This window comes from Pongo pygmaeus, chromosome 4, assembly GCF_028885625.2.
Source record: "Pongo pygmaeus isolate AG05252 chromosome 4, NHGRI_mPonPyg2-v2.0_pri, whole genome shotgun sequence".
Taxonomy (NCBI): Eukaryota; Metazoa; Chordata; class Mammalia; order Primates; family Hominidae; genus Pongo; species Pongo pygmaeus.
Window position 1 is genome coordinate 144,090,990 of NC_072377.2, and position 25,641 is coordinate 144,116,630.

The following is a 25,641-nucleotide window of genomic DNA, read 5'->3' on the forward strand; positions in this document are numbered from 1 at the left end:
TTTTAGGTTAACAGTTTTTACATATTATATTTCAAAACATCAGAGTACTGAAACTTACCTATATGCTTATTACTAAAAATAGTTCATGCAGGTTCTTTTGGGTGATCATAGTTTTACAGAGTATAGTAGAAAACAGGATGCCAGTTAGCATCTCTCTTTTTTTTTTTTTTTTTTTGAGATGGAGTTTCACTCTTGTTGCCCAGGCTGGAGTGCAATGGCGTGATCTTGGCTCATTGCAATCTCCGCCTCCCGGGTTCAAGCAATTCTCCTGTCACATCCTCCCGAGTAGCTAGGATTACAGGTGCATGCCACCACGTCTGGCTAATTATTGTATTTTTAGTAGAGACGGGGTTTCATTATATTGGTCAGGCTGGTCTCGAACTCCTGACCTCAGGTGATCTACCTGCCTTGGCCTCCCAAAGTGCTGGGATTACAGGCATGAGCCACTGCACCCGCTCCTGGCCAGCCAGTTGGCATCTCTTTAAGGTCTCCACTATCCAGCTATATTAAGTAGCACAGAAACACACCAAGTTAATGATATTAACATTCATCACCCCCCACCACCACATTTTCTCAAGCTTCGTACTACGGTACATGTGTGATTAGTGTTACAGAAGAGGGTGTCAGTAACCCAACAAATAAGTTCTTTTGGTTTGTGGTTTGCTATGTAGTTACTAAGGAGGGATTCAGCTGGTGGAGGAGATCCTTGCACAAATGCCAGGAAAGAAGCCCTTTTCCTAGCATTTTAGTGTTTCCTTTGAAGCTTAGTGAGTGGTGAAGTCTTTTGGCATAGGTGCTCCACCATCTGTCTATTCACGTAGACTCTTCCCATCTACCTGGCTATGTGCCACCCTTGTTGTGGACATAGAGGGGTAGAGAGCAGAGACCACTGCTTCAGTAACTAAAAATAGATGGAATTTCAGATCCTGACAGAGATTCTCTGTGGAGTCGCTACCACTGCTTCTCATCTCCTGGAGTTAGCAAGGAACAGCTGTTTGTCTGATCTGCTTTTGGTACTATGTATACTTCCTAATACTTTTGTTCCCCTACTTGCTATAGAAGTAGAAGTAGTTTTACTGGAATACCTACGATTTTCCTGTCCTGTCTCTCTCATTCACTTAGTTATCTTCTGCCTTGGCTCTGGTTGCCAAAATTCTAAACTTCCGTTTTGTGTTTTGTGTGTGTGTGTGTGTTTTTTGTTTTTTTTTGACAGGGTCTTGCTCTGTTGCCCAGGCTAGACTGCAGTGGCACAATCACGGCTCACTGCAGCCTTGACCCTCTGGGCTTAAGTGATCCTCCCACCTCAGCCTTCCCAGTAGCTGGGACAGCAGGTGTGTGCCACGATACCTGGCTTTTTAAAAAATTTTTTGTAGAGATAGGGTCTTGCTGTGTGGCCCAGGCTGCTCTCAAACTCCTGTATTCAAGTGATCCTCCTGCCCCAGCTTCCTAAAGTGCTGGAATTACAGACAGGAGCCACCCCACTCTGCTAAACTTCTGGTTTGTTAGGTATATGATCCCATGGCTGCAGTATCAGAGAATGAGGTTATTGCCTTTCCATGTACCTTATTTCGTTGACTCTAAAACGCATCAATTGAAAGATGTACCATTATTCTACTAAGAAGGAAAGTATATTTAGTGCCAATTAAGCTGACATGCCATTGATTATAATATGCAGCCTGATTTCAGCTATGTTTTATTTTTATTTATTTATTTATTTATTTTTGAGACGAAGTCTCACTCTGTTGCCCAGGCTGGAGTGTAGTGGCACAATCTCAGCTCACTGCAACCTCTGCCTCCCAGGTTCAAGTGATTCTCCTGCCTCAGCCTCCTGAGTAGCTTGAATTAACAGTTGTGTGCCACCACACCCAGCTAATTTTTGTATTTTAATTTTCTAAATTTTTTTGAGATGGAGTTACGCTTTTGTTGCCCAGGCTGGAGTGCGATGGCGTGATCTTGGCTCGCTGCAACCTCTGCCTCCCGGGTTCAAGCGATTCTCCTGCCTCAGCATCTTGAATAGCTGGGATTGCAGGCATGCGCCACCACGCCCAGCTAATTTTGTATTTTAAGTAGAGACGGGGTTTCTCCATGTTAGTCAGGCTGGTCTTGAACTCCCGACCTCAGGTGATCCACCTGCCTTGGCCTCCCAAAGTGCTGGGATTACAGGCGTGAACCACCGTGCCTGGCCTAATTTTTGTATTTTTAGTAGAGATGGGGTTTTGTCTTGCTAGCAAGTCTAGGCTGGTCTGGAACTCCTGACCTCAAGATGATCCACCCACCTTGGCCTCCCAAAGTGCTGGGATTACAGGCATGAACAACCGTGTCCAGCCTCAGCTATGTTTTTTTTAAAAAGTCTTACAATCAGTGACAATCACTGTAATTGTAACTATCTGGTTCTTCAACAGACATTTACTGGGCAGTTTTCATGGACCAGGCACTGTGCAAAAAGCTGGAAGTCAGGTCCCTATTTGTTACTGGGTCAAGAGACATTAAATAATCACATGTCGGGCGCGGTGGCTCACATCTGTAATCCCAGCACTTTGGAAGGCCGCGGTGGGCAGATCACGAGGTCAGGAGATCAAGACTAGCCTGGCCAACATGGTGAAACCCTGTCTCTACTAAAGACACAAAGAATTAGCCAGGCGTGGTGGCGTGCACCTGTAATCCCAGCTACTTGGGAGGCTGAGGCAGGAGAATCGCTTGAACCTGGGAGGCAGAGTTGCGGTGAGCTGAGATCATGCCATTGCACGCCTGCCTGGGCAACAGCGAGACTCCCTCTCAAAAAAAAAAAAAAAAAAAAAAAGTTGTTCCCATAGATAAAGCTCATGTCTGTAATCCTAGTACTTTTTTTTGAGAGAGTCTCACTCTTGTCACCCAGCATTGAGTGTAGTAGCACAATCATAGCTTGCTGCAGCCTCAACTTCCTGGGCTCAGGTGATTCTCCAGGCATGTACCATCAGGCCCAGCTAATTTTTTGTATTTTTAGTAGAGGTGGGGTTACACCATGTTGCCCAGGCTGGTGTCGAACTCCCGGGCTCAAGTGATAACGCCCACCTCAGCCTTCCAAAGTGCTGAGATTACAGTCGTGAGTCACCCTGCCTGGCCAATCCTATCATTTTGAATGGCTGAGGAGAGAGGATGGCTTGAGTCCAGGAGTATAAGACCAGCTGGGACAGCGTAACAGAGTGGGACCGTTTCTACAAATTTTTTTCCCTTTTGAAATGGAGTCTTGCTGCGTGACCCAGGCTGGAGTGCAGTGGCACGATCTCGGCTTACTGCAACCTCCGCCTCCTGGGTTTAAGCGATTCTCCTGCTTCTGGGACCACAGGCGTGTGCCACCACACCCGGCTAATTTCTTGTATTTTTAGTAGAGACGGAGTTTCACCATGTTAGCCAGATGGTCTCGATCTCCTGACCTCATGATCCACCCACCTCAGCCTCCCAAAGTGCTGGGATTACAGGCGCGAGCCACCGTGCCCAGCCTCTACAAAATATTTTTAAAAATAAGCAACACCCAGGTGTGGTGGCATGTGCCGGTAGTCTCAGCTCACTCGGGATGCTAAGGCAATATTGCATGAGCCTAGTTCAAGGTTTCAGTGAGCTATGATTCACATCACTGTACTCCAGCCTGAGCGACAGAGTGAGACTCTGTCTCAAATAATAATAATCACACAGACAAATATGAACTGTATAAAGTTGTTAAAGCAACCTGGGCTTTACCGTAGTACTTAATAAGAAATAAATTGAAATGGCGTAAAGAGGCTTCTGGGAAGGTCTGTAAGGGCAACATTTAAGTGAAGCCTGAAGGTGGATGTGGGGGAGGAGAGGATGGGAAGAATATTCTAGGCAGAGTGTTCCTGTAGTCCTGGAGTGGTTGAAATTTAAAAGTTAATTAAGAAAAAGTAGGCCGGGAGTGGTGGCTCATGCCTGTAATCCCAGCACTTTGGGAGGCCGAGGCGGGTGGATCATGAGGTCAGGAGTTTGAGACCAGCCTGGCCAAGATGGTGAAACCCCATCTCTACTAAAAATAACAAAAAATTAGCTGGGTGCGGTGGTGAGCGCCTGTAATCCCAGCTACTCAGGAGGCTGAGGCAGGATAATCGCTTGAACCCAAGAGGCAGAGGTTGCAGTCAGCCGAGATCACGCCACTGCACTCTAGCCTGGGTGACAGAGCAAGACTCTGTCTCAAAAAAAAAAAAGTAGAGGTTGAGCATTCCTTATCCAAAATGCTTAGGACGCTAAGTGTTTCAGATTTTGAATTTTTTCGGATTTTGGAATATTTGCATATACATAACGAGATATCTTGGGGATGGGACCCAAGTCTAAACACAGAATTGATTTATGTTTCATTTAGGCCTTGCACAATTTTTTGGAGCCTGAACATAATTTTATGTAGTTTGTTTTTTTTTTTTTGTTTTTTTTTTTTTTGTTTTGTTTTTTTTTTGAGATGGAGTCTCGATCTGTCCCCCAGGCTGGAGTGCAGTGATGCAGTCTTGGCTCACTGCAACCTCCGCCTCCCGAGTTCAAGCTATTCTCCTGCCTCAGCCTCCTGAGTAGCTGGTATTACAGGCACGCGCCACCATGCCTGGGTAGTTTTTGTATTTTTAGTAGAGATGGAGTTTCACTGTGTTGGTCAGGCTGGTTTCAAACTCCTGACTTCGTGATCCAGCCGCCTTGGCCTCCCAAAGTGTTGGGATTGCAGGTGTGAGCTATTGCGCCAGCCGTTTTTTTGTTTTGTTTTGTTTTGTTTTGTTTTTTTGAAGATAGAGTCTCACTTTGTTGCCCAGGCTGGAGTGCGATGCAATGGTGTGATCATGGCTGACTGCAGTCTTAAACTCCAGTGCTCAAGCCATCCTCCCAAGGACTGCGGGCACTGTGGTATACAGGTGTATAGGCACTGCTGCCCAGCTAATTTTGTAGAGACAAGGCCTCACTATGTTGTCTAGGCTGGTGTTGAACTCCTGGACTCAAGTCATCCTCCTGCCTTGGCCTCCAAAGTGCTAGGATTATAGGCCTTACACAATTTTTTTTTTTTTTTGAGATGGAGTTTTGCTCTGTTGCCCAGGCCGGAGTGCAGTGATGTGATCTTAGCTCACTGCAGCCTCCACTTCCTGGGTTCAGGTGACGTCCAGCTAATTTTGTATTTTTAGTAGAGACGGGGTTTCACCATGTTGGCCAGGCTGGTCTTGGACTCCTGACCTCAAGTGATCCTCCCACTTCGGCCTCCCAGAATGCTGAGATTACAGGTGTAAGCCACTGTGCCTGGCCTTTACACAATATTTTAAATAATTTTGTTCATGAAATAAAATTTAACAGTGTTTTAACTGCTGCCTACCACACGCGAACAGGTGTGGAATTTTCTACTTGTGACATTATGTCAGCACTCAGAAAAACTTTCAGATTTTGGAGCGGTTTAGATTCGAATTTTTTTTTTTTTTTTTGAGATGGAATCTTGCTCTGTCACCCAGGCTGGAATGCAGTGGCTCAATCTCGGCTCACTGCAAACTCCACCTCATGGGTTCACCCCATTCTCACGCCTCAGCCTCCCAAGTAGCTGGGACTGCAGGCATCCACCACCACGCCCAGCTAATTTTTTGTAGTTTTAGTAGAGACGGGGTTTCACCGTGTTAGCCAGGATGGTCTTGATCTCCTGACCTCATGATCTGCCCGCCTCGGCCTCCCAAAGTGCTGGGATTACAGGTGTGAGCCACTGCGCCCGGCTTTTTTTTTTTTTTTTTTTTTGAGACGGTATCTCACTGTGTCGCCCAGGCTGGAGTGCAATGGCGTGATCTTGGCTCACTCCATCCTCCACCTCTTGGGTTCCAGCGATTCTCCCGCTTCAGCCTCCCTAGTAGCTGGGATTACAGGCATGTGCCACCACACCTGGGTAATTTTTGTATTTTTAGTAGAGACGGGGTTTCACCATGTTGGCCAGACTGGTCTCAAACTCCTGACCTCAGGTGATCCACCTGCCTAAGCCTCTCAGAGTGTTGGGATTACAGGCATGAACCATTGCATCTGGCCAATAACAATGTATTCTTAAAAATTGCTGAGAGTAGATTTTTTAAGTGTTTTCACTACCAAAAGAAGTAAGTATGTGAGGTAAATAAGTATGTGAGGTAATACATATGTTAATTAGCTCAGTTTAGCCATTCTACAATGTATTCATATTTCAGAACAACATGTTGTGCATGACAAATACATACAATTTTGTCAATTTAAAGAAGTTGGCCAGGTGCAGTGGCTTACGCCTGTAATCCCAGAACTTTGGGAGGCTGAGGTGGATGGATCACCTGAGGACAGGAGTTTGAGACCAACCTGGCCAACAAGGTGAAACCCTGTCTCTATTAAAAATACAAAAATTAGCTGGGCGTGATGTCAGGTGCCTGTATTCTCAGCTGCTCGGGAGGCTGAGGCAGGAGAATTGCTTAAACCCAGGAGGTGGAGGTTGCGGTGAGCTGAGATCATGCCACTGCACTCTAGCCTGGGCGACGGAGCAAGACTCCATCTCAAAAGAAAAAAAAAAGAAGTTGTGAAATGAACAAAGGATAGTTAAAGGTAAAATAGGAAAGGTTCTTGAATGAATAGAGAATATGGTCATATGCCACATAATGACATTTTGGTCAATGACAGATGATATTATGACAGTGGTCCCATAAGATAATGGAGCATAAAATTCCTGTTGCCTAGTGGCATAGCTGTTGTAGTGCAATTCCTTTTTTGAAAAAGTAAATTAAAAAAATAATAAGTTTATTATAGCCTGAGTGTACAGTGTTTATAAAGTCTGCAGTAGTGTACAATCAGTAATGTCCTAGGCCCTCACATTCACTCATTACGGACTCATCCAGAGCAACTTCCAGTCTTGCAGACTTTGTTCAGGGTGAGTGCCCTATAGAGGTGTGCCATTTTTTACCTTTTTTTCCCCATGTTTTTACCATACCTTTTCTGTTTAGATATATTTAGGATACACAGATACCATTGTGTTATAGTTGCCTACAGTATTCAGCACAGTAATATGCTGTATAGGTTTCTAGCCTAGCAGCAATAAGGCTGTATACCATGTGGCCTAGGCTATACCATCTCGGTTTGTGTAAGTACACTTTGATGTTCCTACAGCTACACATTTCTCAGAATGTATGCCTTTTGTTAAGTTTAGCATGACTATATTCTCTTCATAACACGTTTCCATCTCAGTGGTTGCTAAAGTACTCAAATAAAGAAACTCCTTATTCTCTCATGTTTTCCACATTTACCCCAAAACACCTTTTCCTTTTTTTTTTTTTCTTTTTTTTTGAGACAAGAGTTTAGCTCTTGTTGCCCAGTCTGGAGTGCAATGGCGCGATCTCGGCTCACTGCATCCTCTGCCTCCTGGGTTCCAGCGATTCTCCTGCCTCAGCCTCCCTAGTAGCTGGGATTACAGGCATGCGCCACCATACCCGGCTAATTTTTGTATTTTTAGCAGAGACCAGGTGTCACCATGTTGGTCAGGCTGGTCTCGAACGCCTGACCTCAGGTGATCCACCTGCCTCGGCCTCCCAAAGTGTTGAGATTACAGGCGTGAGCCACTGTGCCTAGCTCAAAACACCTTTTTCATTCAAGTTCAGTAATTACATCGTAATATATTGTGTATGTCACTATAAACTAACTTTTTTTTTTTTTTTTTTTTTTTTTTTTTTTTTTTTTTTTTTGAGAAGCAGTTTCACTCTTGTTGCCCAGGCTGGAGTGCAATGGCGCGATCTCGGCTGACTGCAACCTCCATCTCTTGGGTTCAAGCGATTATCTTGCCTCAGCCTCCCATGTAGCTGGGATTACAGGCATGCACCACCACGCCCAGCTAATTTTGTATTTTTAATAGAGACAGGGCTTCTCCATGTTGGTTAGGCTGGTCTCGAACTCCGCACCTCACGTGATCCACCCACCTCAGCCTCCCAAAGTGCTCGGCCGCGTGCAGGTCTTTCTTTCTTTTCTTTTCTTTTTTTTTTTTTTTTTTGAGACAGAGTTTTACCCCATCCCCCAAGATGGTTGGAGTACAGTGGTGAGATTATAGCTCACTGCAGCCCCAAACTTCTGGGCTCAGGTAATCTTACTGCCTCAGCCTCCTGAGTAGCTAGTACTACAGGAATGTGCTACCACATCCCAGCTAATTTTTTTTGTTGTTGTTAATTTTTTGTAGAGACAGGGTCTCACTTTGTTGACCAAACTGATCTCAAGCTCCTGGGCTGAAGCAGTCGTCCAGTCTCAGCCTCTCAAAGTGCTGGGATTATAGCCATGAGTCCCTGTGCCTGGCCTATAGACTTTCTGTTTCCTGACGCTATTGGTGATTGGGCTGAATAGACTAGACTTCCTTTTGGAAATTTTTTATGTGCCTTTGTAAGTATTTGAGCATTAATTCTGCTTGGTACTCTACTAAGCATTAACCCACTCAGACATTTGAGTGCCTCTCATGTTCTAGTCTCTACAGAATGCAGTGAAGAATATGATATACCTTGTCTCTCATTCAGGGAGTCATAATTAAACATTAAAGGGGTAGAGGTGAGTTTGTGCAGAGGTTAACTTTTGGTAGTTGTGGATAAATTAAAAATGAAACATAGGGAGGCTGAGGGAGGGGAATCAATTGAACCCGGGAGGTGGAGATTGCAATGAGTCGAGATTGTGACACTGCACTCCAGTCTGGCGACAGCGAGACTCTGTCTCAAAAAAAGAAAAAAGAAAAAAAGAAATATAGCTATATAGTACCATATATGATACTAGATTTGTATAGTACAGTTAATAAAATAGCTTCCTAGGAAAAGGAGGCCCATAGAGAATAAAGAGTTAAGATCTTTCTCATCCTAAGAAAGATAAGTCTATTCTTTTTAATTGCAAATGTTTAGTGTTGATGTTTTAAAACCATAACTGCTGTTGTGAAGATAGATAAAGATTATCTGGGGTCTAGCTTAGAATTTTTTTTTTTTTTTAAATCTCAGAATTTCATATTGGTTTCTCCTTTGTGAAACTTTAAACGTGGTAGGCAAATTTTAATGTCTAAACTGCAATTTATTGGATATAAATAACTTATAAGATGGAACTCACTGACTTTAAAACTGCTTTTCCCATAGCTGACTTTTCCTACTTAACAGTGATAGACCTTATTCTCTGACTTGCTGATTCTAACTAACACCCTCCACCCCCTCTTCAAGTGTAGATCTGGTTTTGTATTTAAGGTCAATGATGAGTCTAAAAAAGAATTTTCTTAGGCCGGACACAGTGGCTCACACCTGTAATCCCCACACTTTGGGAGGCTGAGGCGGGCAGATCATGAGGTCAGGAGATCGAGACCATCCTGGCTAACATAATGAAACCCTGTCTCTACTAAAAATACAAAAAATTAGCTGGGCGTTGTGGCGGGCGCCTGTAGTCCCAGCTACTCGGGAGGCTGAGGCAGGAGAATGGCGTGAACCCAGGAGGTGGAGCTTGCAGTGAGTCGAGATCTCGCCACTGCACTCCAGCCTGGGCGACAGAGCAAGACTCCGTCTCAAAAAAAAAAAAAAATTTTTTTCTTTAAAATGTCTATAGTTTTTTGAATTATTTGTTTTATGTTAGGGTAATCAGCATCTTCTTTTGTTAAACAGAATTTTAGACCTTTTACTTTATCAGCATAAATACAATATAGTGCCTTGTTTAGTTTTTATAAAAAATATTTTTAGAGACAGAGTCTGTTGCCTAGGCTGAAGTACAGTGGCACTATCGTAGTGTTACCAGGGGTCCTTGCTCCCAGAGCTCTCAAGATGGTGGTGGGCCACTTCCAAGATGGTGGCAAGCCTTGTGTTCTCTGACCTGGGGTTGTTGGCCTCCCGGATTCCAAGGAATAGAATCTTCGGCCATGCCGTGAGTGTTATAGCTCTATTAGAAGCCGTGGGTCACGGAAGAGAACCGTGGAACCCAGTGACTAGTGTTCAGCTGGATAGGACGAACCCAGGCACTTAGCCATGCAGGAACAATGGCAAGCCTTTAGCCCGATCGGGAGTGGTAATGGGCGTCTCACTGGATCAGGAGTACAGTGGACACCCTGCTCCATCCGGAGGGATGGAAGTCAGCAGCGGGTCTGCGACGGCAGCAAACAATAGTGGTGGACAGTGAGTGAAAGCGCAGCTCAAGCCATAACAAACATGGACGAGGCCGCGGTGGCTCACGCCTGTATTCCCAGCACTTTGGGAGGCCGAGGTTGGGGGATCACGAGGTCAGGAGATCGAGACCATCCTGGCTAAGATGGCAAAACCCCGTCTCTACTAAAAATAAAAAAATTAGCCAGGCGTGGTGGCAGGCCCCTGTAGTCCCAGCAACTCGGGAGGCTGAGGCAGGAGAATGGCATGAACTTGGGAGGTGGAGCTTGCAGTGAGCCAAGGTCGCGCCACTGCACTCCAGCCTGGCCGACAGAGCGAGACCCCATCTCAAAAAAAAAAAAAAAAACAAAAAAACAAAAAAATCACGGGCCAGAAGAGTGCAGTTGCAAGATTTAATAGAGTGAAAACAGAGCTCCCATACAAAGGGAGGGGACCCAAAGAGGGCAGCTGTTGCCGGCTCAAATGCCTGGGTTTATATCCCGATCATTGTCCCTCCTGCTGTGCTCTCAGGCAGTAGATGATTAGCTATTTCTTTACCTCCTGTTTTTGCCTAATTAGCATTTTTGTGAGCTCTCTGATTGGTCGGGTATCAGCTAAGTTGCAAGCCCCGTGTTTAAAGGTGGACGCGGTCACCTTACCAGCTAGGCTTAGGGATTCTTAGTCGGCCTAGGAAATCCAGCTAGTCCTGTCTTTCCATGGCTCACTGCAGTCTCCAACTCCTGGGCACAAGTGATCCCCCAGCCTCAGCCTCCCAAGTGGCTGGGATTACAGATGTGCGCCACCATGCCTGGCTAAATGTTTCTATTTTGTAGAGATGGAGTCTTGCTCTGTTGCCTACGCTGGTCTTGAACTCCTGGCCTCAAGCAATCTTACTGCCTCAGCCTCCACTGCACCTGCCTTGCCTTGTTTAGTCTTTTTTTTTTTTTTTTTTTTTTTTGAGACGGAGTTTTGCTGTGTCGCCCAGGCTGGAGTGGAGTGCAGTGCAGTGGCACAATCTCAGCTCTGCAACCTCCACCTCCCAGGTTCAAGTGATTCTCCTGCCTCAGCCTCCCAAGTAGCTGGGACTACAGGAATGCGCCACCATATCTGGCTAATTTTTGTATTGTTAGTGGAGATGGGTTTTACCGTGTTGGCCAGGCTGGGCCTTGTTTAGCTTTACTTTCTGGGTTGTGATAGTGTAAGCTTTTAATTTTTAACTAAATGTAGTAGTACAACAAATTAGATTATATAAATGACAAATTTTGTTAATGTCTTTATATAGCATATCATTAAAAGGGATAGGCTTCATGAGAAAAATCTTTTTTACCTAGAGAAAATATTGTAATCCAAAAATTAAGTATTTGTATATTTGATCACTACTGGAAGCTGTCAACATTGTCACACAGATTGCATTTTTAAAGGATTTCCTGGAACCTGACGTAACTTCTTTAGTTTTTTGAGATAGGGTCTTGCCCTATCACCCAGGGTGAAGTGCAGTGGCTACTCATTGCAGCCTCGACCTCCTGGGCTCAAGTGATCCTCCCAGTTGTAGATCCTCCTGCTTGTAGTTCTAGCTAGTCAGCCTCCCGAGTAGCTGGGACTACAGGTGCACACCACCATGCCCAGCTGATTTTTAAATGTTTTGTAGAGACAAGGTCTCCCTATGTTGCCCAGGCTGGTCTCAAACTCCTGGGCTGAAGCTATCCTCCCTTGGCCTCCCAAAGTGCTGACAGCCTCTCTTGCTTTAAATAATCTTCTTAGCAGAGTGTCTTTGGTTTGCACCTGTAATCCCAACTACTTGGGAGGCTGAAGTGGGAGGATTACTTGAGCCCAGGAATTCAAGGATACAGTGAGCTATGATCAGACCACACTGCATTCCTGCCTGGGTGACAGAGCAAGACTCTGTCTCTGAAAGAAAAAAAATAGCCCGGGCACGGTGACTCGTGCTTGTATTCCCAGCACTTTGGGAGGTCAATGTGGGCAGATCACTTGAAGTCAGGAGTTCGATACCAGCCTGACCAATATAGTGAAACCCCGTTTCTAACAAACAGTACAAAAATTTGCCAGGCATGTTGGTGTGTGCCTGTAGTCCTAGCTACTTGGGAGGCTGAGGTGGGAGAATTGCTTGAACCTGGGAGGTGGAGGTTGCAGTGAGCCGAGATCCTCCAGCCTGTGCGACAGAGTGAGACCCTGTCTCAAAAAAGTAACCAAAAAATAACAACATTTGCATACAGTGCTTGTTTTGATGGAAACAATTATTGAAATGAAGGCTGTCTAGAGTTTTTAAAATACACTTAGAAAGTAGTGATTTATTTAGAAGAAAATGGCTTTAATAGTTGAAACATCTCAATAAATAGCAAAATTAAATAACAAATCATTTGTTGTATGAAACATTAACTATAGGGTTGACAAGGAAATTATAATTTAAAAGTGGGGGTTGGTACTTTGTTTTTTTTTTTCTTTTTTTTTTTTTTTTGAGGTGGAGTCTTGCTCTGTCGCTCAGGCTGGAGTGCAGTGGCGCAATCTTGGCTCACTGCAAACTCTGCCTCCTGGGTTCACACCATTCTCCTGCCTCAGCCTCCCGAGTAGCTGGGACTACAGGTGCCCACCACCACGCCTGGCTAATTTTTTGTATTTTTAGTAGAGACGGGGTTTCACTGTGTTAGTCAGGATGGTCTCGATCTCCTGACCTTGTGGTCCGTCCTCCTTGGCCTCCCAAAGTGCTGGGATTACAGGTGTGAGCCATCGCACCCGGCCGGGGGTTGGTACTTTCTAGTTAAAGTGAAGTGTTTACCTAGTACTCATGTGTACAAAAGTATTTACCAAATCGTTGTGATAGTGAAAAATAGGAAATAAAGGATCTGTTGTGATTTAGACATAGAGTAGCAGAATAAACAGTAGTAGAAAAAGTTGAACAAGCCAGCCTGGCCAACATGGTGAAACCCCGTCTCTACTAACAATACAAAAAATAGCTGGGCGTGGTGGTGGATGCCTGTAGTCCCAGCTACCTGGGAGGCGGCTGCAGGAGAATCGCTTGAACCCAGGAGGCAGAGGTGGCAGTGAGCTGAGATCACACCACTGCACTTCAGCCTGGGCGATAGAGCAAGACTCTGTCTCAAAAAAAATTAAAAAAAATAGGAAAGAAAAAGGAACAAACTAGATCTACCTGTGTATCTTCGTGGAAAAATATCTCAATATTTTGAGGGAAAGCAAAGTACAGAAGAATACATGCCATGTAACACTATCTAAATAAAAGTTTAAAAACATGTAAACAGTACTGTCTTGTTTATGGACTCTTAGAAAAAAGTATAAAAGAATGCATGGGAATGATAAACACTGTATATTTAGGGTATTAATCAGTTCTGCGAGGGTACACAGGGGATGTAGATCCAAAGCTAGTATGGCGATGTTAAGACTGGGCAAAGCTGGGTTGTAGGTTCATGGTGGGTATTTTCTCTTCTTTTTTTTTTTTTTTTTTTTTTTGAGACGTAGTCTTGCTCGGTCGCCCAGGCTGGAGTGCAGTGGTGCGATCTTGGCTCATTGCGATGTCCGCCTCCCGGGTTCCAGTGATTCTTCTGCCTCAGCCTCCTGAATAGCTGGGATTATAGGCATGTGCCACCACTCTCAGCTAATTATGCATTTTTAGTAGAGACAGGGGTTTCTCCATACTGGTCAGGCTGGTCTCGAACTCCTGACCTTAGGTGATCTGCCCGCCTTAACCTCCCAAAGTGCTGGGATTACAGGTGTGAGCCACTGCGCCCAACCTATGGTGGGTATTTTCTTTTTCTTTTTTTTTTTTAAAGATGAAGTTTCGCTGTTGTTGCCCAGGCTGGAGTGCATGGTGCAATCTCGGCTCACCATAACCTCCACTTCCTGGGTTCAAGCAATTCTCCTGCCTCAGCCTCCCAAGTAGCTGGTATTACAGGCATGCACCACCACGCCCAGCTAATTTTGTATTTTTAGTAGAGACAGGGTTTCTGCATGCTGGTCAGGCTGGTCTCGAGCTCCCAACCTCAGGTGATCCACCCACCTCAGCCTCCCAAAGTACTGGGATTACAGGCATGAGCCACCGCACCCAACCCATGGTGGGTATTTTCTATACTTTTAGTTGCTTTGAATCTTTTTAGAGGGAATACAAAGTTTAATCTCAGATAAGCTTACCATGTCTTCTTACAGTTAGTTCACGGAGAGATTGTTACTGATACATGTTTCCATCGGTTTGTCTGTCTTTATACTAGAAGGCAACAATATTAAGAGAGAAATAGAAAATGAGAGTGCTAAGGGATTAAGTCTGTCGGCTCCAGATAATTTGATTTGTCAGAAATTATGTCTTTCAAACTCATGTAAGTTAATTATGAGTTACTAATATTTCCTGAGTTTTAAAAATTCATAATTTTAAAATATGTAAGCAGTTATTTTCAAATATTAGCTTAAGTGTTATGCTGGGAACATAAGCAAGTAGTAAAAATTAAATTGTTTCTGTTGCAACCCTAGTTAAGATAGGAGTGAGGCAGGGAGAATGCAGGTACTATAGTAATGACAGACTGCTCCCCTTCAATCTGTCTTGAAAACCTGGGGCCGGGCGCGGTGGCTCATGCCTGTAATTCCAGCACTTTGGGAGGCCAAGGCGGGCGGATCCCTTGAGGTCAGGAGTTCTCAAGACCAGCCTGGACAACATGGTGAAACCCCCTCTCTACTAAAAGTACAAAAATTAGCCGGGCCTGGTGGTGGGCGCCTGTAATCCCAGCTACTCAGGAGGCTGAGGCAGGAGAATTGCTTGAACTTGGGAAAGACAGAGGTTGCAGTGAGCCAAGATGGCTCCACTGCAGTCTAGCCTGGGCGACAAAGCAAGACTCTGTCTTAAAAAGAAAAAAAAGGAAAAAAAAGAAAACCTGGAACACACCTTGGCCTTCTAAGTCTCATCTGTTTTTCCATTTTGTGCCATTTTGCGCCATTTTGCCCTTTGCCCTCCCTTGCTTTCCCCTCGAATCTTCTTGGTAGTGAGTTTTCTAGTATCACCTTTTGTCTCTGATGCTTTTTAACTCATCAGACATAAAAGTAATGAGCTCTGGTGTGCATTATAATTCCTTGAGGCCTTGTTAGAACAGTTTGGCTCCACCTCAGAGTTTCTGACCTGGTAGTTGTGGGGTAGAGCCTGTGAATTTTCATTTCTAATAAGCTTCCTTGTGATGGTGATCCTGCTGTGTCAGTATCTCAGTTTTGAGAACTACTGGTTTAACTGTTCTTTCTTTGCAATTCAGTAATCTTTTTTTTTTTTTTTTTTTAAGAGATGGAGTCTTGCTCTGTTGCCCAGATTGGAGTGCAGTGGCACGACCTCGGCTCACTGCAACCTCTGCCCCCTGGGTTCAAGCAATTCTCCTGCCTCAGCCTCTCGAGTAGCTGGGACTACAGGCACGTGCCACCACGCCCGGCTAATTTTTTGTATTTTTAGTAAAGATGGCGTTTCACTGTGTTAGCCAGGATGGGTCTCAATCTCCTGACCTCGTGATCTGCCCACCTTGGCCTCCCAAAGTGCTGGGATTACAGGCATGAGCCACCACGCTTGGCCACAGTTCAGTAATCTTAAAAGAGGTTCAGCTTAATTTCCCAAATAACGTGATTCTCAGACATTTCTTTTTTTTTTTTTTTTTTTGAGACAAAGTCTCGCTCTGTTACCCAGGCTGGAGTACAGTGGTGTGATCTCGGCTCACTGCAACCTCCGCCTCCTGGGTTCAAGTATTTGTCCTGCCCTCAGCCTCCTGAGTAGCTGGGACTACAGGCAAGCGCCACCACGCCCAGCTAATTTTTGTATTTTTAGTAGAGACAGGGTTTCACCACATTGGCCAGGCTGGTCTCGATCTCTTGACCTTGTGATCCGTCCGCCTCGGCCTCCCAAAGTGCTGGGATTACAGGCATGAGCCACTGCACCCGGCCGATTCTCAGATATTTCTAACTTGTACATTTCTAATATTTTAGATCCAGATTTAAAGAACCATGGTATAGCAGAACACTCAAGTCCTTACCCTTGGGTTAGATACTTTGTATTTTGTTTTCTTATAAAATTGGGAATAGGTCTAAATGATCTCTTATGACCCTGAAATTTTATATATACATACATATTTTAATACATGTTTTAATATGTAAAATATGTAATATAATGTATACATTGTTATATATACATTGTTCTATATAACATATACAAATACGTATGTATTGATGTATGTAATAAACACATATGTAACATTAAAACATATATTAAAATATGTACTTTTTTTTAGAGATGGGGTCTCACTTTGTTGCCTAGGCTGGAGTAGAGTGGCATGATCCACTGCAGCCTTGAACTCCTGGGCTCAAGCAATCCTCCTACCTCAGCCTCCCAGGTAGCTAGGACTACAGGCTCCCTCCACCATGCTGGGCTAATTTAAAAAAAATTTTTTTGTGGAGATAGAGTCTCACTGTGTTGACCAGTCTGGTCTGGAGCTCCTGGCCTCAAGCCATCCTCCCACCTTAGCCTCCCAAAGTGTGGAGATTACAGACATGAGCCACCATGCCCAGCCCTGAAATTACAATGCTATGAATCATAATCTTTGTTTAAATATTTTCATAGTGTTTAAATATTTTCGTAGTGTGATTTTAACCACCAAAGAGCCTTGATTTGTATAGCAATATTCAGACAACTAAAACTTGACTTTAGAGCCATTTTTCTACAAAGTTAATTATAACCTCTCTCAGTTTCCCATCTTGTTCCTTTCACCTTACACCATAGGGTGAGGACCAACAGGGTAAACAAATCTTTCCCATGCTATTTTTATTTTGTTTCATAATTGTTATGATTGGGGAAGGAGGGTGGTTTAAAAATAGCTTGTGAAGAAGCATTAATTTTTACCGACTAATAGCTTAAGTTGCCTACTCAAGGATATAGTGAAAGGGAAATCTGCACATCCCTTGAAGGATGCCTTCCCCTCAAGGAATTTAGAGGGTTTCTTTTTGCTGTAGTGTTGTGATATATATAGATGTCTTAGGCTTTCAAAGTTTCAGTGTTCTACTTTAATTATCTGTTTTGTTTTTTTTTCCTTATATATATATTTTTTGAGAAACAGTCTCTATTGCCCAGGCTGGAGTGCAGTGGCATGATCTCTGCTCACTGCGGCCTCTGCCTCCCGGGTTCTAGCGATTCTCCTGCCTCAGCCTCTTGAGTAGCTGGAATTAGAGGCATGCACCACCACACCCGACTAATTTTTGTATTTTTAATAGAGACCAGGTTTCACCATGTTGGCCAGGCTGGTCTTGAACTCCTGACCTCAGGTGATCCACCCACCTCGACCTCCCAAAGTGCTGGGATTACAGGTGTGAGCCACCGCACCCGGTCAATAATCTTTTTATAAATTGAGAATGTTCTACTTTAACTGTCAAAGTTCCTTACCCCATCACTTTTTTCTATACATAATTATATATACATTCCTGCCTCAGTATCCATGAAAGGTTGGTTCCAGGTCCTTCCATGGATACCAAAATCTACAGATGGTCAAGTCCCTGATATAAAATGGCATAGTATTTGTGTATAACCTGTGCACATCTTCCTGTATACTTTAAGTCATCTCTAGATTACTTATAAAACCTAATACAGTGTAAGTGCTCTGTAAATAGTTGTTAAGCTGTGGTGTTTAGGGAATAATGACCAAAGAAGTCTGCACATGTTCAGTACAGACATGATTTTTTCCCCAGTGTTTTTGACCCACAATTGGTGGAACCCATAGACACAGAGGGCTGGCTGTACTTTATTTCCCTATTCTTCTTTCTCATAAAATAGAAAGTTGAAATTAATGTATAGGTGTAAAGCCAACTGTTAAAACACAGCCTGATATATTTGGGTATTATTTTTTTCTACCCACATGTTCCAACTAGATCGATGCCTTTATTAAATTTTAAGATTCAACTTCAGTTTTCATCATGATGTAGAGATACCAGTTTTATAGATTGTATGTTTATTTGCCATAATTGGGTTTTCACTATTTAGATTACACCCCAAATGACAGTTTTTTGTTTTTTCTTGAGTCGGAGTCTCGCTCTTGTCACCTAGGCTGGAGTGCAGTAGCACGATATTGTCTCACTATAACCTCTGCCTCCCAGGTTCAAGTGATTCTCCTGCCTCAGGCTCCTGAGTAGCTGGGATTACAGGAGCCCCCACCACGCCCGGCTAATTTTTGTACTTTTAGTAAAGATGGGGTTTCGCCATGTTGGTCAGGCTGGTCTCGAACTCCTGACCTCAGGTGAGCCACCATGCCCAGCCATGATGACAATTTTTAACAGCTATTTTAATCCACATTTATAGTTGGGATAATTCTTGCACAGACCCAGTTGGTTAAAAAAAGAAAAAATTTTAAAGGGTAATTTATTTTTCAAATGGGCAATATACACACTTTTATAAAATTCAAAATGTGTAAAAGCAGTGTATATATAGTTCTCATTCTCATCCCTAAGCTTTCCTTCCTAAAGGCAATTATTTATTAACTAGTTTCTTGTGGGTTTTTGTTTTTGTTTTTTGTTTTTTGGTTTTTTTTGAGACAGAGTCTCACTCTGTTACCCAGGCTGGAGTGCAGCGGTGAGATCTGGGTTCACTGCAACCTCTGCCTCCCTGGTTCAGGCAATTCTCCTGCCTCAGCCTCCCGAGTAGCTGGAACTACAGGTGCGTGCCACCATGCCCGGCTAATTTTTGTATTTTTAGTGGAGATGGGGTTTCAGCACGTTGGCCAGGCTGGTCTTGAACTCCTGACCTCGTGATCCGCCCACCTCAGCCTCCCAAAGTCCTGGGATTACAGGTATGAGCCACTGTGCCTGGCGTTTCTTGTGTATTCTTGGGAGATATTTTATGCACATGTAAAGATGGATAGTTATGTGCTTTTTCTTTTTTAAAAAAGATCTGTTTCTGAATCTGAATGTCCTGTGTGTGTGTATGTGTGTGTGACGGAGTCTCGCTCTGTCGCCCAGGCTGGAGTGCAGTGTCACAATCTCAGCTCACTGCAACCTCCACCTCCTGGGTTCAAGCGATTCTCCTACCTCAGCCTCCCCAGTAGATGGGATTACAGGTGTGTGCCACCACACCCAGCTAATTTTTGTATATTTTTTAGAGATGGGATTTCACCATGTTGGTCAGGCTGGTCTTGAACTCCTGACCTCGTGATCCACCCGCCTTGGCCTCCCAAAGTGCTGGGATTACAGGTGTGAGCCACCGTGCCCAGCCCAGATGTACTTTTAAGAATAAAAAACTGGCCAGGCACTGTGGCTCACACCTGTAATTCCAGCACTTTGGGAGGCTGAGGCAGAAGGATCACTTGAGTCTAGGCATTAGAGACCAGCCTGGGAAACATAGTGAGACCTTGTCTCTGCATTAAAAAAATAATGATAATAATAGGCCAGATGCGGTGGCTCACTCCTGTAATCCCAGCACTTTGGGAGGCCGAGGTGGGCAGATCACGAGGTCAGGACATCGAGACCATCCTGGCTAACACGGTGAAACCCTGTCTCTTCTAAAAATACAAAAAAAAATTAGCCGGGTGTGGTGGCGGGTGCCTGTAGTCCCAGCTGCTCAGGAGGCTGAGGCAGGAGAATGGCGTGAACCTGGGAGGCGGAGCTTGCAGTGAGCCAAGATCGTGCCACTGCACTCCAGCCTGGGCAACAGAGTGAGACTCTGTCTAAAAAAAAAATTAAATTAAAAAAATAATAATAAACAACTTTGAGATACAGTATTACAGTAAAATTTAGTGTACAATTTGAGTTTTGACAAATATAGTTGTCCAATCTCTACCAAAATAATGATTTTGAACATTTCTATCACTCCTCAAATGTTCTTCATGTCTCTTTTATAGTTATTCCCCCTTCCAACTCCCTCCAGCCACTGGAACCATGGATCTGCTTTCTGTCACTGTAGTTTTGCCTGTTCCAGAATGTCATATAAATGGAATCATACATCATGTAGCTTTCACTTAGCAGTATGCTTTTGAGATTCAGCTGTATCAGTGCCATCAGCCAAGGAAGTGTTGAATGAGTGTGTTAAATGTCTATTAGCCTAAGTTTGGCTTAGGGTTTTAAAATTATATTGGCTCCTGAAATGGACTGATGGATCTTGTATTCTGCTTAGATAAATCTTAGCTCTTGAGTTAAAAACCTTGATGTCATTCAGCATGGAAAAAAAGTAACTCAGTTTGAAAGGAGCAAAAGATTAAAGTGAAATCAAAAGTAAAATTCCACTTAATGAACATGGCAGGACTTCAGAATTGTTCAATTCAATTGTTAAACTGTTAAATTCAAGTTATATTTTAATAACAACCTGTTGCTATAGCAGTGTCTTAAATAAAGCCAGGTGTTCTTAGTTATACCAACCTGTGCTGTCAGTAATATTTGAGAATGGGAACTATACAGTAGGCTATTACTTTTTTTCTTGAGATGGGCAGAAAATCTCTACTTTAGAGACACAAAATCCAAAATTTGAGATATTTGAGTAAGTTAATCGTTATCTCAATCCAGAGCCTTCTTTTTTTCAAACTCTATTTCTTTTTTTTTGAGACGGAGTCTCACTCTGTCGCCCAGGCTGGAGTGCAGTGGTGCGATCTTGGCTCACTGCCAGCTCCACCTCCCGGGTTCACGCCCATTCTCCTGCCTCAGCCTCCCGAGTAGCTGGGACTACAGGCACCTGCCACCATGCCTGGCTAATTTTTTATAATTTTTAGTAGAGATGGGGTTTCACCATGTTAGCCAGGATGGTCTCAATCTCCTGAACTCGTGATCTGCCTGCCTCAGCCTCCCAGAGTGCTGGGATTACAGGCGTGAGCCATTGTGCCTGGCCCTTTTTCAAACTTTATTTCTGTACTTTATGCTTTGTAGTTCAAGCTTACAGACAGGATGAAACAACGTAAGAGTCTAAATGGTTTTTGGATTTAAAAAATCTTAGACTTTACTGTTTTTACTGTTGTAGTTTTAAAGTATAATCAAAACTAGTTCTTCTTGAGAACTTTCTTTTTGTCTCAAAAACCAAGCTGAAGGGAAATGGAATATAGTATGATTTCCTGCCTTGTGATTTTTCAGGCATCCCCACCCAATAACAAGTCTCAAGTTTCCGGGCTTTTATGTTTAAAAAGCTGAAAAGCTGGTAACTGGTTGTAAAGCATTATTACAGGTAGACCAGTCTCTGACTACACAGCTTTTTTTTTTTTTTTTTGAGATGGAGTCTCCCTCTGTCGCCCAGGCTGGAGTGCAGTAGCATGATCTCAGCTCACTGCAACCTCCCTTTCCTGGGTTCAACCATTACTTCTGCCTGAGGCTCTCGAGTAGCTGGAATTACAGGCATGTGCCACCACTCCCAGCTAATTTTGTGTTTTTTTAGTACAGACGGGGTCTTGCTATGTTGGCCAGGCTGGTCTCAAGCTCCCGGCCTCAAGTGATTGGCGCCGCCTTGGCCTCCCTAAGTGTTGGGATTACAGGTGTGAGCCATCGCTCCTGGGAACTACAAAGCTTTATGGTGGCTTTTATTACTTCAGTCAGCCTTTTAAAATATATTCCCTTTTTTTTTTTTTTTTTTTTTTTTTGAGACAAAGTCTCGTTCTGTTGTCCCAGGCTGGAGTGTAGTGGCATGATCTTGGCTCACTGCAACCTCTGCCTCCTGGATTCAAGCAATACTCCTGCCGTAGCCTTCTGAGTAGCTGGGACTATAGACATGCACCCACTACGCTCGGCTAATTTTTGTATTTTTAGTAGAAATGGGGTTTCACCATGTTCACCAGGCTAGGCTGGTCTCGAACTCCTGACCTCAGGTGATCCTCCCGCCTCGGCCCCACAAAGTGCTGGGATTACAAGCGTGAGCCCCTGTGCCCAGCCTAAAATATATTCTTTCAAAGTTTTTTCTACTTTTAGAACCCTGGTAGTGGACTTCCACTGAAAGCGTATCAACTTGTCAGATGGTCCAGTATAATTTTGGAACATTTATGACTTTAGGAGCTTGTCCCAAGTGTAACCTAATAGTTTTGAGGTACAAAAATTGGCCTTAAATTTTTTTTTTGAAAAATAATAAATGAAATGTTTACATTAAAACAATTTTGGCCAGGCGCGGTGGCTCACGCCTGTAATCCCAGCACTTTGGGAGGCCAAGGTGGGCAGATCACCAGGTCAGGAGATTGAGATCATCCTGGCTAACACGGTGAAACCCTGTCTCTACTAAAAATACAAAAAATTAGCCGGGCGTTTGGGTTGGGCACCTGTAGTCCCAGCTACTCGGGAGGCTGAGGAAGGAGAATGGCGTGAACCCTGGAGGTGGAGCTTGCAGTGAGCTGAGATCGCACCACTGCACTCCAGCCTGGGCGGCAGAGCGAGACTCCGTCTCAAAAAACAAACAAACAAAAAACAGTATTTTTGGTTCTTTAATACATAATACATGTTTTTTGTTTGTTTGTTTTGAAATGGCGTCTCGCTCTATCGCCCAGGCTGGAGTGCAGTGGTGCAATCTTGGCTTACTGCCACCTCCGAGGCCTCCCTGGTTAAGGGGATTCTCCTGCCTCAGCCTCCTGAGTAGCTGGTATTACAGGCATGTACCACCATGCCCAGCTAATTTTTTCTGTCTTCAGTAGAGACAGGCTTGTTGGCCAGGCTGGTCTCGAACTCCTGACCTCAAGTGATCTGCCCGCCTCAGCCTCCCAAAGTTCTGGGATTACAGGTGTGAGCCATCGCGCCCGGCCCATAATACATGTTTTACTTTCCTCATTGTATTTATTTGCTAAGCTCTGAACAAAGCAAAAATGACCCACTTTAAAAAAATACACATTGCCTTGAAGAATCCAAAATACCTTAAAGATTCACCAGTCTACTCATCTCTTACTCTGAAGGAATGCTCTTAAAAGAGTTTCACCAGCAAGACAGAGAATATTGGTAACAATATAAACTTTAGTAATGGATAAAAGGTACATTTATGTTGAATATATTTCTTTTCTTTCTTTTTTCTGTAGGAATTGAATGATCTGGCACGGGACCCTCCAGCACAGTGTTCAGCAGGTCCTGTTGGAGATGATAGTAAGTATTTAAAAGGAATAATGGAGTAATAGCATAACAGTGGTTATTTTGTGTGAAGAAACAATTACGGTATAGGGAAGAGGCAGTGTTTAACCCTTAGTGGCCCATGAAGGGAGCAACTCTATGTTCATCTCTTTATCATCTGTGTTGTTCATTACATTTTGAATCTTCTGCCAGGTATTGGCTATATCGTTGTTCTGGTCCTCTCCTACCTTACCTTCATCCCTTCTGGGTATTTTCCTGGAGTGAAATATTTGAGCTTTTACCTACAACTAGCTATTATTCTTGAGTAAGATAATACTAAGGATGATAGTATATGTGTCTGTGTCTGACTTTCTGCTGACTCATACTTGTGCAATCAGGTCTTTATTTATTTTTTTCTTGAGACAGGGTCTCGCTGTGTCGCCCAGGCTGGAGTGCAGTGGCGTGATCTCAGCTCACTGCAGCCTCTGCTTCCTGGGTTCAAGTGATTCTCGTGCCTCAGCCTCTCGAGTACCTGGGATTACAGGTGCATGCCACCACACCTGATTAATTTTTGTATTTTTAGTAGATTCGTGGTTTCGCCATGTTGGCCAGGCTGGTCTCAAACTTCTGGCCTCAGGTGATCTGCCCGCTTTGGCCTCCCAAAGTGCTGGGATTACAGGCATGAACCACCACACCTGGCCAAAAGCAGGTCTTTATTTTTAATGTCCAATTTATCTGCTTAATTTTGTCTAAAATAATTTATGAGATGATCTTAATGCATACATTAGATGATAATTTCCTCTTTGTTCCACTTCATTTCAACATAATTTTTTCCCATATAGTGTCTTTTAACTTTTTTTAAAGAGGGGATATTTGAATGAGACTATGCTATGTGATGTAAAACTAATTCACAAAAAACTGTAACATTTGGTTGGGTGTGATGGCTCATGTCTCTAATCCTAGCACTTTGGGAGACCGAGGCAGGTGAATCAGTTGAGCCCAGGAGTTCAAGACCAGCTTGGTCAACATGGTGAAGCCCTGTCTCTACAAAAAATACACAAAAAAATTAGCCGGGTATGTTGGTGCAGGCTGGTAGTCCGAGCTACTTGGAAGGCTAAGGTGGGAGGATTGCTTGAGCCTGAGCCTGGGAAGCAGAGTTTACAGTGAGCCAGGACCATGCCACTGCACTCCAGCTTGGGCGACAGAGTGAGACGCTGTCTCAAAAAATAAAAACAGGACGGGGCGTCGTGGCTCATGCCTCTAATCCCAGCACTTTGAAAGGCTGAGGCGGGCGGATCACGAGGTCAGACGTTTGAGACCATCCTGGCCAAGATGGTGAAACCCCGCCTCTACTAAAAATAGAAAAAAATTTAGCCAGGCATGGTGACAGGTGTTTGTAATCCCACCTACTTGGGAGTTGAGGCAGACAACTGCTTGAACCCAGGAGGCAGAGGTTGCAGTGAGCTGAGATTGTGCCACTGCACTCCAGCCTGGGCGACAGAGTGAGACTTACTCTCCAAAAAAAAAAAAGAAAAAAAAATTTGTAACATTTAACAAATATTTTAAAGTGTGCATACTTACAAACACTTGTGTAAATATGTAGATTCAGACCAAAATGAGTACATGGTTAAATTAGCTTATGTTTAATATTTTTTTGTTTGTTTGTTTTGTTTTTTAAGATGGAATCTCACTCTATCGCCCACGCTGGAGTGCAGTGGCGCGACCTCGGCTCACTGCAAGCTCCGCTTCCTGGGTTCACGCCATTCTCCTGCCTCAGCCTTCCAATTAGCTGGGATTACAGGCACCTGCCACCACACCTGGCTAGTTTTTGTATTTTCGGTAGAGACGGGGTTTCGCCATGTTGTTGAGGCTGGTCTTGAATTCCTGACCTCAGGTGATCCACCTGCCTTGGCCTCCCAAAGTTCTGGAATTACAGGCGTGAGCTACTGTGCCCGGCCTCAAATTGTTTTTTCCTGATTTTTCTTAATAATGTTGTGTCTGGGTCCAGCACAGTGGCTCACACCTGTAATGTCAGTGCTTTGGGAGGCTGAGGCAGGCAGATCACTTGAGCCCAGGAGTGCGAGACCAGCCTGGGCAACATGGTGAAACCCTATCTCTACAAAAAACTACAAAAATTAGCCTGGCCTGGTGGTGCATGCCTGTAGCCCCAGCTACTCAGGAGGAGTTTAAGGTGGGAGGATCGCTTGAGTCCAGGCAGTTGAGGCTGTAGTGAGCCAAGGTTGCACCACTGCACTCCAGCCTGGGCAACGGGAGCGAGACTCTGTCTCAAAACAAAAACAACAACAACAACAAAGAAAAACGGAAAAAAAGAATGTGTCTGGTCTGCTAAATCCTGAAGAATCAAAGCAAGGCCCTTTTACAAGGATTACTTTACAAATAGATAAATATTATAAATTATGAGTCTAAGTACATGTCATGAAAAAACTCATTTACATTATTATATTCTGACTTACCTAGCGTGAGTAACTATAGTATTTGGTACCAAACAAGGCAGGCTAAGTACTTAAACCATACAAAATGA

The 25,641-nt window shown here is 43.9% G+C and overlaps 1 protein-coding gene across 1 annotated transcript in view; it reads left to right on the plus strand.

Moving 5' to 3' along the window:
* UBE2D2 (ubiquitin conjugating enzyme E2 D2) overlaps positions 1 to 25,641 on the plus strand; it is a 67,918-nt gene that overhangs the window by 17,462 nt on the left and 24,815 nt on the right. Inside the window, exon 2 of the mRNA XM_054488930.2 lies at positions 23,072 to 23,135. Coding sequence (XP_054344905.1) covers positions 23,072 to 23,135 — 64 coding nt within the window. The remainder of the gene's footprint in view (positions 1 to 23,071; positions 23,136 to 25,641) is intronic.